Raw genomic sequence first — 14,867 nt, 5'->3', positions numbered from 1 at the left:
AAATGAAAGTATTACAATGTAAAAGATTATTATTTTGTAGGCTACATAAATATAAAAATACCTACATGTCATAATGGATAGTCATTGCATGTATCAGAATTAGGCTACCTATTTGCTCACACACGAGCAGATCCGTTTCATCTCTGGAGACGCGTTCTGTCTGCGCTTGCAAATTCTGCCATGTAAATTGCAAATTCTGCCATGTAAATAGCAAATTCGCCATGGTGCGAGCGCAACTGGCTCTTAAAGGGAATGGGAGATGAGACTCTCATTGGTTTATTGCACGTTATGCCCAAAGCACACCCATTACTCATTAAGAGAATAGGGACAACCCTTTTAGACCTTGCGCTGGGTGCGCCGACCGTTTTTCCCGTCGTTAAACTAGCAAAAGTGGATTCGGACACGCCCTAAGTGCACCTGTGCCGTGCGCTTTAGACCTTGCGCTTAGATTGTTAAAATAGGGCCCATTGTGTTTGGTCAAAGTGCAGTGGAGTCTTGGAGCTCAATCTCTGCATTCACATAATTCAGGTCCATGGTCAGAAAGCAGCATGGGAGGATCCAGTGGAGTGGGTGAGGGATACGCTGCCCTGGCCTTCAGCTCAACAGGATCAGGCCAAACTCTTTCACCTCCCTCCGCCAACCACCGGCCCCAACACTGCTCCAACACAGCAGCCCAGTGACGACAGGATCACGTCCAACAAGGACACGTCTCTGCCCACAATGGAGTCCGATCCACTGGTGAGTGTCCAGTACAGCTACACCTGAACCTTTGTGAACATGTCTGCATTTGTTCTGACAAGCTGTCCTTGTTCTGTCCATCATTCAGATGGCAATTCTGTTGAAACTCCAGGAATCTGCCAACTACATCGAATCACCCGAACGGGATATTTCAGGCAACCCCACTTTCTAGGCTGAGCTAAAAGACTCGAGAGCTTCCTAATGGCTAGGGCTGTTACAAAACACTGTTCTGTACAGCTGATTTGCACCTCCTGTCTCCTTCAAAAGGTTTGTGAGAGTCGAGAAGAGGAACCGTCAAGAACATCCATGTCAAGAAGTCTGAAAGAAAAACTAAAGAACTGATCCTGCCAGATCTGAGTGAGAATCTTTTTTGCACTGTTGTCTTAACCAGACCTTCCTTTGCTTATTTAACCTGCAAGTTGCATGGCAATACTTGCAACTGGGGACTGTGAAGATTGGATTATTGTGAATATGAAATGTTCTTGTCTGTCATACTGGGAACAAAATTTGCTCCACATTTGTTCGATATTACTTTTGTTTTGGGTAATATCTGACCATATGGACCAAAAATGTATTTATTCTTGTTTGCAAAAGTACCGACACTCCATCCTCAAGATCAAGTTGCCTGAATCCTGTACACAAAGGTGCGGTTACATTTAGACCAACTCGCATGGATGCAAAACGTAACGTACAAGATGGTGCTTAGAATTCAGCCTTAAATGATGTCCCTCCATATATCATGAAGTCAGTCCCATAGCAATCTGATTATTACTCTATATTACCTCACAGTTTGCATAGTGATGCAGTTTTAAGGTGCAGTATATACCCATAACCAGGTTGCATTCATTCCTATCAAACACACAGACATCGGACAGATGTAGACTAGATCTCTGAGAGGATGCACTTTGATTCTTAGCTTTCAATCAAGAGCACTTACTGGTTGTTCAAGGTTCGTAGGTTGTTCGCTTCAATGGTGAGTTGCAGCAACAAAGCAACCAAAAGTCGTTTGTTTTGAGTTTGAGGCGACATGAGCAATAGATACTGTTGGTGATTGACAAAGTTCAGCTATATGCAAATGTCTACCAATGGGAGAACAGAAAATGAAGCTCATGTGATCTGCCGCCTTATATTGTTGGTCGTTTATTGCCTACAAAACTTTAAGGCGGCACTTGGAGATGCAGCAAAGCTGAGCATGACTGCAGTAGGGCTCATGTGATGCACCGCCTGATACAGTCGGAGGGCGACCTCAGGCGATTTAATCGTTGTCAGTAATAACAGAGGTGCTGTTACCGGTGCACGAGAACAGTATGCAACATCTTACTTTCAGTAACTATCTATGTGCGTCCAGTGCATTTGACCTTATGAAGATAATCAAAGGCTTTGTTCTCACTGATACCCCAAACCCACTTGGCTTTGTGCTGTAGCATTACTGTAGCAACTAATGTAGGCCCTGTTTCCACCTGGTATTAACATGCATTTCAAATGCATCTAATGTGACCTTTTGTGATTGGATTTTGTTGAGTAATTCCCCTTTTATTTTGGGATTCTCAACATCTCTTTTGCAAGAGCGCCAAATGTGGCAAACAAATACCATGGAATGAAGGAACCTATGTTGCGCAGCTTACAAGCGAGCGGGAATGGAAAAAAAAGAAAAAAAAGATAGATGGCAGCTGCAATTTGGATCATAATCTCGTTTATGATGAAATTGCTTAAGTTTTAGCTTCAGTTTGAGTCGCTTGTTTTGTGTGCTTTCTTTCAACATGTCTCAGAACGATCATGTGTTAGTTAAGGGTGGGTGGCGTCTAGGCATCCAGGACAAATGGGAATTTACATTGTAAATGTGATGTGGTCACATGCATTTTTGACTACCTCCATTTGTGGTTTCAGTGATTCGATCACAGTTTTAGACCCTGTTTACACCTGTATTTAGTACCGGACACTTGTGATCGGATCGCCAAAAACACGTTAATACAAGGTGGAAACTTAAATATAAATATACTGGATATTGACTCCACTGCCTGAACAAATGCTTTCAACATGTCTCAGAACGATCATGTGTTAGTTAAGGGTGGGTGGCGTCTAGGCATCCAGGACAAATGGGAATTTACATTGTAAATGTGATGTGGTCACATGCATTTTTGACTACCTCCATTTGTGGTTTCAGTGATTCGATCACAGTTTTAGACCCTGTTTACACCTGTATTTAGTACCGGACACTTGTGATCGGATCGCCAAAAACACATGTTAATACAAGGTGGAAACAGGGCAGTAAATATACTGGATATTGACTCCACTGCCTGAACAAATGAAGCCAATTTGAGCTCCTGCCAAATAAAATGCAGATAGATTGGGTTTGAAAACAGATCAGGATTGTTTGCAGTGTGAACAAAGCCAAAATGGTTTAAACAATTTATGTCTGGAGGAGGTTTAGTCATTTGTGTTTGGCCTTTGTTATGTCTAGAGGTTCAATCACATCAGTGTTCGCTTACAGTTTTACACGCACTTATGTCCTTTGGTGTTTTGTAACAATGTAGCCAGTTTTTGGATTTAACATTGCATTTGTTTTTATTTCTGGTAACTTCAAGTCACAGGACGACCCCATGTCAGGGTCTTTTACAAACTCTCAAATCATTCCAGTAACAACTGTAACACAGAATATCTTGTGATTCAATTCACATTTAAAAAATAACAATGGTGGATTGCAACTCATGAATGCGTTTGCTATTGGCTGATTACAGGTGCTCCAGATCTGTATGTGCATGAAAGCTTCAACTCTGAGGAACATTATAGCTAAAAAAGACGCCAACGGATGTGTTGGCAACCAGTCTACAAGAGCAAAGTGATTTTTTTAACCTAAATTACCAAACTGAAACTGAATTTCTCATGTATATGTACTAACCGGTTAGTACTAGCACTATAGCAATGTCATGAAACTATGCCGTTGTAATCTCAGAATGTAAATTGGATCAAAACTTAAGTTTGCCAACACACCTAGTGCTCTTGATGATGCTTGCCGCCGCTTGTGCTCGTGTTTACGTGTCCTGTTACTGTCAGATGTAGCTCTCCAAATGAATAACCAGATGAGCATTTTTTTAAAGGTCTTTTTTGTACGCGTTTGTTTTTTACTAAAGGATCCAAGGCTGACATTTGTAAATAGATTTACAAAAAAATTGCCAAAAAAAAAAATACAAACAAAAATGGTCTAGGGTAGAATAAACAGAGCAAGGTTAAAATATCACAACTATGAACTGAATGTGTCTGGTTAGATATACATTACAGCGAGGATCGCGGTCATCTCTCAGTTATCGCCTTTCCTGTAGAGGCAAGTTAACTGCCACAAAGTAACTAGATCATGTTGCCTATGTACATGTTTCACTATAAAAGTGTCCTCTGTATTCTCTTCCGGATCGTACAAGGTATTGAATGGCTTTTACGATTGAGTTGGCCATAACAACCCATTAAAAAACAAGTCAAATGAAGTGCTTTAGCGGTGCTTCAGCTCACACAAGTACCTCAAAATCTGTCTTAACAGCTCATCGTATGATCATAAACTTCCCTTAACCGCTTAAGATAGTTTGGGGCTTTGGGGAAGATTCCCCAGTGTTTGTCATGAAAATGTGCCTAATATAAGCCAACTCGTTGGACATTGCAATACCTAAACTATTATGTTTTGCAAGGGATTGTTTGCTGTGGAGGATAAGAATGCGAGCGAACGTGTTATCCTTTTTTTATGCTAGCTTATAAATAACATTGAGATTTGAGCTCGCCGGTAGTCTCGTTTCCAAATGTCCTGGAAATCGAGGCTGCTTTGCCAGCTAGCACAAACTAAAGCCATTGCCCACTGTCTCTCAGATATATTTGCCATCATAGTACAGTGTGCTTTATCATATCTGCTGTCTTGCATATGAACTGATACAGTTTGGACAACCTAAAATGGAGTGTCTAAGTCTTGATTAATTTATTCAGTAATTTTTTACTGTTTTACGACTAACAATGCTGAATGTTCAAGCAGGCACATTAATAATACAAAACCTGTGCTTTATAAACTCATGTTTTCCCACTTGTTTTAGATTAAACGGGTTCAATATTGTTCAGTCAAAACAGATTCATGATTTGTCACTATGCAACGTTGGAATAACATTGTAGAGTTGAGTTGTTAGTACCAATGACAGAAAACTATGGTATATGTAATAAGCTAATGTGCAGGTTTGATGGTGTTTTAATGTTGATGTGTATCACCATTGTTTGTCTGGAAAAACACATTGGACCTACCTGTCCCACTGGGATTTCAAACAAAATCTATGTTTTTCTTTTTGTTCTTCTTCCTCTTTTTTTCCTGCTTTCTCTTTAATAAATCTTTCTATTTTGTATAGAACATTGCAATTGTAAACATTGTAAATAGTAAACTCATCCGCGACCACAATCACAGTAAAATATGAAAAGATCCGGCCCTATGATGAGACACCTTTTGTTATTGTTGGTTTTATTATTATTTTTTGCAAACTGTCTGCTGGAAAGGGGTTATAAAGGCATGTGCTGATCTGAGAGAATTTCTTCCATCAAATATTCACTCACGTTTCCAATAAACTCGTGCCATCCCTACATTGATTTTGTGCTTTTATTTCAGTTTTAAAAAATGTTATTTGGCAATTATTACATGAATGTAATAGAACATGACAGCTGTTTGTATTTTGTATCACTAAATTTCTTAACACAAATATCCCTGTTCTAAAATTACTTTTTACATTTACATTTAGTCATTTAGCAGATGCTTTTATTCAAAGCGACTTACAAATGAGGACAGGGGTAATAATATGTAAGTGATGTGACAAGTCTCAGTTAGCCTAACGCAGTACACGTAGCAAGCATTTTTTTCTATAATAAAAAAACAAACAAACAAGTAGATAGAATAGAAGAAGAATAGAGAACGCTAGTGTTAGAGGGTCTTTAAAAATAAAACCAGTCAAAAGAATAGAAAAAGAACAGAATGCTAGTGTTAGAGGGTCATTTTCATAATAAGAAAACAAGAATAGAGAATGCTAGTGTTAGGGGTGTTTTTTAAAGAAAACCAGTAGTAAGAATAGAAATAGAATAGAGAGTGCAAGTGTTACAGGGTCTTTTTTAAATAAAAATAAAACCAGTCAAAAAAAACAGAATGCTAGTGTGAGAGGTTAGTCTTTTTTAGATTTGTCTCCCTCAAGTGTCTTAATTTTGTACCTGCGGTAAGGACAGCACTTTGTATTTGCAATTTTAGACGAAAGAGGGCGCCGCATTTCAAAAACTAGGATTAAATTCAATAAGGAGTGATTTAAAAAATGAGAAAGGTCAAGTACAATTGTAGTCTGAAATATTTGAACTCTAGTCACGAAATAAGCTACATGATGCTGAGTTAAGCAATAGATACTAAGAGTTTGAGTAATGAGGTGAGACCCGTTTACGGTTATTCCTGAGTTGATAAAAACAGATTTGTCAAGGCTATTTAAAGAAGAGGAGGAGTCCCGTAGTCGGTATAAATTGAACGTCCCAAAAGACTTTCCCATTTCAAAGACCGGCCGTCCTGTAGAGTTTTCCCCAAGCATCATGCCAGCCAAACCAGCACCTATCAAAAAGTCAGCCAAGAAGGCTGCTGAAAAAGAGGAGAAGCCAGCAGAGCCGGCGCCCGTGCCCGAGGCTGCCCCCGCCGAGGCGCCTCCCGCTGAAGCGGCGCCGGTAGAAGCTCCCGCTGAAGCGGCAGCGGCGGAAAGCACTCCCGCTGCGGAGGTACCTGCTCCTGAAGGTTGGCTACTCGACGCATCCAAACGCTGCTCTTTATTATAACAACATCTCATTTAAAAGAACAGTTGGTCGCACTTTGTTGTAAACTGTATTGCTACTCACCTTAACGTTCAAATGAATGATATTGTTCACGGACGCCTAACAGATGAAACATTTTTTTAATGGAAGAAAGCATCAGTTCTGTAGAAGACTCACACACGCCCTCTAATGAACAACATGCGCTACTTCCACTCACTTCACTAGGAATCTGACGACGTTTTTAGCTCAAATTTACCATAGTAATCTGCCAAAACTTCAAAGCTACTACACTCACTGCGGCTAGCAGTGTTATTTTAGTGTGTTATTTACTAATACCGTTTATTGAGATACTATTAAAGTTTTTATTAATATTTAATTAAACAAGGTTTAATAATCGTTTTAATTTTAATATTTTGTGTGTGTGTGTGTGTGTGTAGTGCATCAAAATGACACTTGGAATTTTTTTTTTTTTTTCAGTTAATGGTTATTTTATTTCAGGTAACAATTTTTTTTATGGTTTTAGTTTCAGTTTTACTTAACTATTTAGCTGCTGTAAAATGATAATGAATTTATCAAATGTTATACAATAAATGTTGATTTTTTTTTTTTTTGTCAGGCAGTATTTATTTATTTACTGACAGTGACTAATAGTATATCAAAATAAAAAAGTTGTATTATAGTAGCAAATACTGTATTATCATTTTTGGGAGAGACTGTTACAATGATAAATTTATGTCATTTTGTGCAACTCTTTTATTGATTTAGGAAAACTGAATTTTCTGAACACCCACAAAATGCTAGAATATAACTACTCGTAAAAAGATAACTTAGGTGTTGGCATTACAATAATTAATTTTGCAAAATAGAAACTTAAAATTGCAATGTTCATAAAGGTGCTGTAAAAAGAGAAAATGTCCTCTTGAATCTCTTGAGCTACAGGAAGGCTGAACTGTCACAAATCTAAATCTAATAATTATTATGTACATGCATTAGTGTAGAAGTTTCCCTAATATGCGTCTAACCCCAGAGTTTCCTCAGAAGCAGATGAATTAAATAGAAAGCACTTGATGATCCTTGAGCCTTGTCTTACAGCAGCATTGTAATTTATACCTATCCTCTAACGTGTACCTAACAACTTCTAACATTTACTTAACATGTAACTCTAGCCTCTGCCCCTGCTGCTCAGACCCCAGCGTAGGCTAAAGCTATAAAAATGACTTCCTGTAATAGTACAGAGTACAACAGCATTTTTAAGCATCATCACATTTTTATTGTTACATTAACCCATGTCTCAGAATCAAAACAACTTCCCTCCCCTTCTGCACTTTGTTTGATCTCTTCTATCACTTTAACACTGTACGTTTACATGGACAACAATACTTCGATTTTAATACGATTAAGACAACACTCTGATTAAGAATCTACCATGTAAACAGAGATTTTTGATTACCTTAATCCCGGCTAAAGTCATAATCGAAGAAAAACAGAAATCGAATTAAAGGGGTCCTATTATGCTTTTTCACTTTTTTAATTTTAGTCAGTGTGTAGTGTACGTGTGCCATTAATCGAACTATGTACTATAACATGTAAAACGGGAACATGAAAGGAATATTCTAAAAGCAACTCATGTAAACACCATAATCATAATATTGGCTTATTTAGAATAAGGTAAATAATTAGATTACTGATGTCCATGTAAACGTATGTTCAGATTCCATCAGTTTACAAAGACTGATTCATCCAGCCATCATCTATCACACCAAATGTTACTTCTTCAGTAAACTGGTGGCCTGCTGAGTGCAAAAACCACTGATCACCAACAATGTGTGCTGTCAGCCAATGCAAGAACGGCTGTGGTTGAAGAGTGTGTCTCACTGCATGCTGAAATGAAATGGCATGACTTTTCACCTGACTTTTCATTAGCGTCTTGAGCTGCTGATGTGTTTAGAAACTGATGTGACCACTGCATGAGGGGGAGGTTTTGTTAGGTTAAGGTATATATCTGCAGACGTTTGTGCTGTATAAGAAGGTGCTATTCCTGCAGCTGTTACATGACGCTAAACTACCATTACTAAAAAAAAAAAAGACTGCTTATTCTAAACAGTACTAATCTAGCGATCTCTCCAGAGTGGCACTGCGCTAATGGAAGTCTAATGATTTGCTATCAGGCCCTGCTGAGGAAGCTGCTGCCTCCACTGATGCTTCAGCTGAGGGTAAATCATTTTGGTTTGGTCATGATTTTTAATTATTCCATTTCAGTTTGGATCCAGATGCTTTATAATGTGAGATACACCCTTCAGCAAATGACAATAAATGCTTTGATTGTGTTGTTTTGATTTTATTGACATAGCAGTAAAATCCTTGATGCATGTGAATGAATTGAACTCTGAATCCTAATATTCCTGCATATTTGATCATCAGCTGCACCTGTGGAAGAGCCACCTAAAGCACCAACACCACCTCCTCCAGCAGGTAAACTATTTATCCACCCAATCAGTCAATCAATCCATCCATCCATCCATCCATCAAATCCGTCCATTCACCCACTCACCCATCCATTCATTCAGTCAATCCACCCAACCATTCCTCCATCCACCCAAGCATCCATCCATTCCTCCAACCTATCCAGCCATCCACCCACCCAGTCTATCAACCCAATCATTCAGCCACCCAATCCTGCCATCACCCAACCGGTTATCCACCCAATCTGTTCATCCCCATCCATCTACCCAATCCATCCAGCCATCCACCCAATCCATCCATCCATCCACCCAATCAATCAATCACTCCAAACACCCACCAAATCCACCCAATCTCACCTACCCATCCATCCATTCGCCCAATCAATTCATCCATCCACCCAATCTACCCCACCTATTCATCCATTCTTCTGCCCTATCAATCCATCAACCAACCAATCAATCAACCAACCAACCAATCAATCTATCTATCCATCCACCGAATCTACCCAGTCATCCTTCCATCCATACGTCCATCCATCCATCCATGCTCCCAATCAATCCATCCATCCATCCCCATATAGCCATCTATCCACCCAGTCTACTCACCTACCCATCCATCCATTCGCCCAATCAATCCATCCATGCACTCATCCACCCAATCCATCCATTCTTCTTTTAATAATTGCAGTACTGTAGAAATGCATGTTTATTTTCTGCTGTGAATTCATTGTATATATATATATATATATATATATATATATATATGTCTCTAATTAATGTGCAGTGCCCACAAGTGCCCCTCAGAACCTCAGTGTGGATGATGTCAATGACACCTCAGTCACTCTTAGGTGGAGATCCCCAGAGAATATTGGCTCTGGACTGGATGGATATACCGTGGAATACTGCAAGGAAGGATGTGCGTATATCCTCTCAGTATTGCTGATAAGCTCTTTAGTCTTAGGGATGGTAGTTCAATCATCGTGCCTTCTTCTTGATATTGAAGCATGTTGAACTATCAGATGTCACCAGAAAAGTGGGTTATATGACAGTCTGTTATAGCACCTGTCTTCGAAATGTCACCACAGACTGATTTATAGCCAGCTCCTGTAGGTCTCCCTATTAGGAAGGGATGCTTTCAACCAACTGTCTCCGTATCTGCGCACCCCACATTTAGATTTGTGGATGTATAATGACATCACTGCTAGTGTGTTTGGAAATTCATATTTGATCTTTAACTGGCTAGTTGACGCATAACATCCACAAGTTTTTGTTATCAATATCGAGATTTTAGGTTTCAAATTTTTATGAATGTATAATGTATTATCAAAATAATGTAAAGTATAATTTGTAATCACCTTATTGCCTTTACTAGTTGATTTGATATGTTCATGTGGTGACATTTTTTTTAAAGTGCAATCATAAAATAATGAATGTATTTTGCTAAAACTATTGAAAGTTTTGCTAAAACATTTTGTAGTTGTACATGGAATATAGCATTTTCCAATAATATTTCATGTCAAACTGCAGTTAAATCTACCCTTTATTACCTAGTTATATTAAGGTATAAAGTTTGTTCATATTGTCAAAACTTTATTATTTATTACTATTATTTACATATATGTATATATATAAAACCAATACAAATATATGTGTTTATGTATGTGTAATACATTTTTGAGATATATGTTGTGTACGTGTATATCCATCCTAAATCCCGTTAATAAACATTGATATTATATAAGTAAATATAAATGATAGACATGTATTTTAAAAAAATACACAATTTAAAAAATATATAACAAAAACATATATAAACATACAGATTTGTTGCATATATGTTGTGTTAATTAGCATTTTATTGTTTTCATTTGCATATATAAATAAAGTATATATTGTTGAAATATGGTTGCTACATGTAATACCATATAAAAAATCATGTACATATGTACAAATACAAATCTTACTATGGCGATTTTCTGAACTTATATCTTCATCTACCCAGAGAATGTACATATGTGAAAATTATGTAGCGCCTTGTAGGTAACATATATGGCAAAATCACTCTTGAAATAGGGCAATCATTACACTCTAAAAAATGCTGGGTTGTTCCAACCCAATGTTGGGTCAAATATGGACTAACCCAACTGTTGGGTTAAAAAGTTAATTTAAAAATGTAACCAAAATTTAACCCAACAGTTGGGTTAGTCCATATTTGACCCAACATTGGGTTGAAACAACCCAGCATTTTTTAGAGTGTACATTTTTGTATGGGGCCGGTCAGCCTCTAACCAGTTATACTGTATATACTTATATATAAATATATTTATAATTATGAGTGCACTTTTGTTCTGATCTCTAGGAGGATTTAAAACTCATAGTTTCTCATCATCTGTCCATTTTTACACTATACAGCTTCTGAATGGGTGGTTGCCAATAGTGAGCTCATTACGTCCAGCCGGTTTGTCATCAGCGGCCTGATAGCCGGAGACCTACTTAACATTCGTGTGGTGGCCGTGAATGCCGGAGGCCGCAGCGAGCCCGTCGCCCTGGCTCAGCCCGTCCCTGTCCGGGAGATTGTGGGTGAGTGTCTGTGCACTGTTGGAAGAAGGTTAGAGCTGCATGTGTAGGGGACAGATGAAAGTGACGGGACGTCTCCGCTTACTTCACAGGTTCTGATTACTTCAAACACTGATTACTTCATAGTGTTATACATTTTGAGTGTATTCTCTGAGCCCTGGCTCATGTGGCTTACTGGCCCAGCTCAGATGACAGTATGTGTTTCCCTACAGCGAGGGGAGCAGGTGGAAGTGGACGGCCTACAGCCTGTAGCTACCTCTCCTGCCCTCAATGGGTTCAACAGCTGTGGGTATATAAATCCCATTGGCTTGTGCCGACAAGAGCTTTCATTAGCATTTAAATTACAAACATGAAGACCTAAGGCTGTCAGTGCAAACTGAGCTCAAGGCTAAGAAGCACTGTAAACACATACTGTACGTTATTCTCCTAAACAGAGCGAAGGTACTTATATAAATGTGTATTTTAGAGAATTTCCATCTAGTTAAAGGATTGAATGAACTGCTCTCGTTAAAAGTGTGACTTTGGTGACAGGTGCAGGGTCAAGAAGTGTTTATATTCAGGGCTTGGTTCTTTGCCCTTGCACTTGACCACTTTTATTGGGGGAACTTGATCTTGACTCTTCCTCTTTGCAAGTAAAACAAAGTTATTATTTGATTAGATCAAGACTGAAAATTAGGTTATGCAATATTCTCAAGGGTGATATTAACTGTTATGAACAACATATTTATCTTTATTTTGAGGAGACCTGGTCTAACACCATTAAATCCATATATATATTTATAGTGATCATTGTGTTGTGCACTTATGAGCCACTGTAATACTGGGACCATTTTAACCAGCATCTTTTTCATCTTTTTTTTAATAACCCAAATAAGACCTTGGAATCAACTCATTCTTGTTACGTAATGTTGTATGAGGTCAAACAAGCCTGAAAGAAAAGAGATGTGCTAGCGTGTTGGCTTAGAGAATCAAAGAGTACGAACGGTTCATCCATTTGGGTTTAGCAGGTGAATGTTGTGGTGGATGGCAGCGATTCAAGACATCACACAGGATTACATATGAGGACACTGACTGTAAAAAGGGTTTGAAGACCAAGGTTTAGGTATTTCACACGTACAAGCTCAGGCTTTGGGTTAATTAGTTCAGGTATTGTAAGGTAAGCTGAAGGTGAGATGAATGTGAACCTTCAAAGCCAGCTGTGCGCTCAGAGTCCCATCAAGCAGTGTGTCAGCATGTCAGCAGTTGCACTGGATCAGCAATGCGTGTCGCTCCACAGGTGTCAATTGTTTCTTGTCTTAATTAATGAACTTGTTGCTTTGGAGTCCTGGGAAGTAAGGATTAGAGGTCTGGAGGGCTAGATTTGGGAAGCTGTACCCTGATAGTAGCATGTGCTGTGAGAGGACAGCCAATAGAGATTTACATCAGAGAGGACAACGGCACAGTGCTGGCTGACACATGGTTGTTCAGGGGGAAAGTGAAAAGTTTCATTAACGGACATGCTGGATTTATATGATATTACGCAGTGCCTGAAAATAGGCTTATTGGAAGTTACCTAGCTGGGGACTATTTTCAGGCGCTGCGTAATATCATTGCGCCTGCTGCACCCATGGTACGGCAGCAAAGTTCCTTGATTATTACGCCGGAATGAGAGTATAGTTCCTAGCCATATCGGCCTAGAAAATCGCAACTTTTCATTTTCCGTCGGTCTTAGTACATGATGTAACTACAGAAGAGTCAAGTTTTAAATAGGAAAAATATAGAAACTCTTTGGTCATTTTTGAGCGAGATGCTAATGGTCTAATCAGATTCAATGATCTCTGCTAAGCTACAGCTAAAAGTGCTACTGCCAGACCCGGAGATCGGCTGAATAGATTCGAAAACGGTAAAACTCAACTGTTTAACTCTAGGGGAGTTGCAAAATGAGCCTATTTTCAAAAATAGTGAAGTGTTCCTTTAAGTTTTGCCATTTAATAGTTGAGGAAAAGTGTTTATTATGAAAGTTTGAGTCATTTAACACTCTTCATGCATTTCAAAATAAGACCATTTTAATCTAAATCTAGATGCCCAATTAAATAAACATGCAATATGTGCATCTAAAATTGCTCTTGTGTGTTTTTTTCCCAGATCGGCCCAAGATCCGCCTGCCCCGTGCCCTGAGATCAAGATCCGTCAAGCATGTTGGGGAACAGATCAATCTTGTCATCCCATTTGTTGTAAGTTCAGATTTTTATATGGCAAACAGAGCTGTGCTTCCATTGCAGGCTTTAATATGTTCCATAATTCTCTGTTTGGTAGGGCAAACCAAAACCTGTGATATCATGGACCAAGGATGGCCAGCCTTTGGATACGAAGAAGGTAAACATCCGCAATAGCGACAAGGATAGCATCCTGTTCATCCGCAAGTCTGAGAGAGAAGACTCAGGCAGCTATGAGATGACAGTGAAGGTCGACAGCTTCGTAGACAAGGCTAACCTCATAATTCAGATCGTCGGTGAGACGCACTATGATCTTGAGACCGTTCATTTCAGCGCTCTTCTTGGACCTTGTCTATTTATGTTCCACTTGCATTTTCATTCTTAGCTCATTCCTTGACACCTCTGTTTACTGAGTAGGACCTCACGGTCTAAAATGATCCATACTAAGAAAGCTAAATAATTTTTAATGCTCGGCTGTCTGTGTGTAGATCTGCCTGGTCCTCCTGCCTCTGTCAAGCTAGTGGACTCTTGGGGCTTCAATGCAGCTCTGGAATGGACCGCTCCCAAAGACAACGGCAACACTGAGATCACTGGATACACCATTCAGAAGGCCGACAAGAAAACTGAAGTAAGTGACTTATAATGGGCACATTAATGCAGCCAGTAACACAATAAATATGTGTCAGCACTTCGTCTATCAGTTCCTCTCTCAGAAAATGAACAGTACTTCCCATTTTATCTAAGGAACAGTGTTATTTGGGGGTGAAGAATATTGCATACTGTATATGACACACTGGTAACTAAAATAAAATGAGCATCGCGTTAAATGTAACCTCAGTGCAACTTATAACATCCAAGTGAAAGATATAACACCAAAATGTCAGAAAATAAATAAATAAAATAAGAGAATCACTGAGATGGAAAAAGGATCACCCCCCTCCTAAAAATGACTTGTAAACTCAATCCGGTGTAGCTAATCACCTTCTCAATGGCACACAAAGCCATTTAACTTTCAACTGTGATCAGCTGTGCTCATTTTGATCAACTCAGTAGAACATGAAACTTTTAGCACTTTTAGAGTTTCTTGTTATCAAAAAATAGA

At 38.9% G+C, this 14,867-nt stretch overlaps 2 protein-coding genes across 4 annotated transcripts in view; both read left to right on the top strand.

Annotated features, from left to right (window-relative positions):
- The window catches only part of LOC107707368 (neuron navigator 1-like), a 172,392-nt gene extending 167,052 nt beyond the window's left edge, over nucleotides 1-5,340 (top strand). Inside the window, exons 31-33 of the mRNA XM_016511357.1 lie at nucleotides 529-738; nucleotides 827-2,713; nucleotides 2,993-5,340. Coding sequence (XP_016366843.1) covers nucleotides 529-738; nucleotides 827-910 — 294 coding nt within the window. The 3' untranslated portion in view covers nucleotides 911-2,713; nucleotides 2,993-5,340. The remainder of the gene's footprint in view (nucleotides 1-528; nucleotides 739-826; nucleotides 2,714-2,992) is intronic.
- A 943-nt stretch (nucleotides 5,341-6,283) lies between these two features.
- mybpha (myosin binding protein Ha) overlaps nucleotides 6,284-14,867 on the top strand; it is a 20,323-nt gene continuing 11,739 nt past the window's right edge. For 2 of the 3 annotated variants that reach the window (XR_001636251.1, XM_016511361.1), the window contains exons 1-8: nucleotides 6,284-6,514; nucleotides 8,700-8,744; nucleotides 8,953-9,003; nucleotides 9,778-9,909; nucleotides 11,406-11,573; nucleotides 13,695-13,783; nucleotides 13,866-14,061; nucleotides 14,254-14,393. Coding sequence is in view for 1 of the 3 variants with exons in the window: in XM_016511361.1 (XP_016366847.1) it covers nucleotides 6,319-6,514; nucleotides 8,700-8,744; nucleotides 8,953-9,003; nucleotides 9,778-9,909; nucleotides 11,406-11,573; nucleotides 13,695-13,783; nucleotides 13,866-14,061; nucleotides 14,254-14,393 (1,017 nt within the window). In the remaining 2 variants the exon portion in view is untranslated. The remainder of the gene's footprint in view (nucleotides 6,515-8,699; nucleotides 8,745-8,952; nucleotides 9,004-9,777; nucleotides 9,910-11,405; nucleotides 11,574-13,694; nucleotides 13,784-13,865; nucleotides 14,062-14,253; nucleotides 14,394-14,867) is intronic. The other variant, XR_001636252.1, reaches the window with a different exon arrangement.

Source organism: Sinocyclocheilus rhinocerous, unplaced genomic scaffold (genome assembly GCF_001515625.1).
Source record: "Sinocyclocheilus rhinocerous isolate Xijiao unplaced genomic scaffold, SAMN03320098_v1.1 scaffold625, whole genome shotgun sequence".
In the NCBI taxonomy this organism is placed as follows: Eukaryota; Metazoa; Chordata; class Actinopteri; order Cypriniformes; family Cyprinidae; genus Sinocyclocheilus; species Sinocyclocheilus rhinocerous.
The sequence above is the reverse complement of the archived record's forward strand: the minus strand, read 5'-3'. Positions and strand labels throughout refer to the sequence as shown.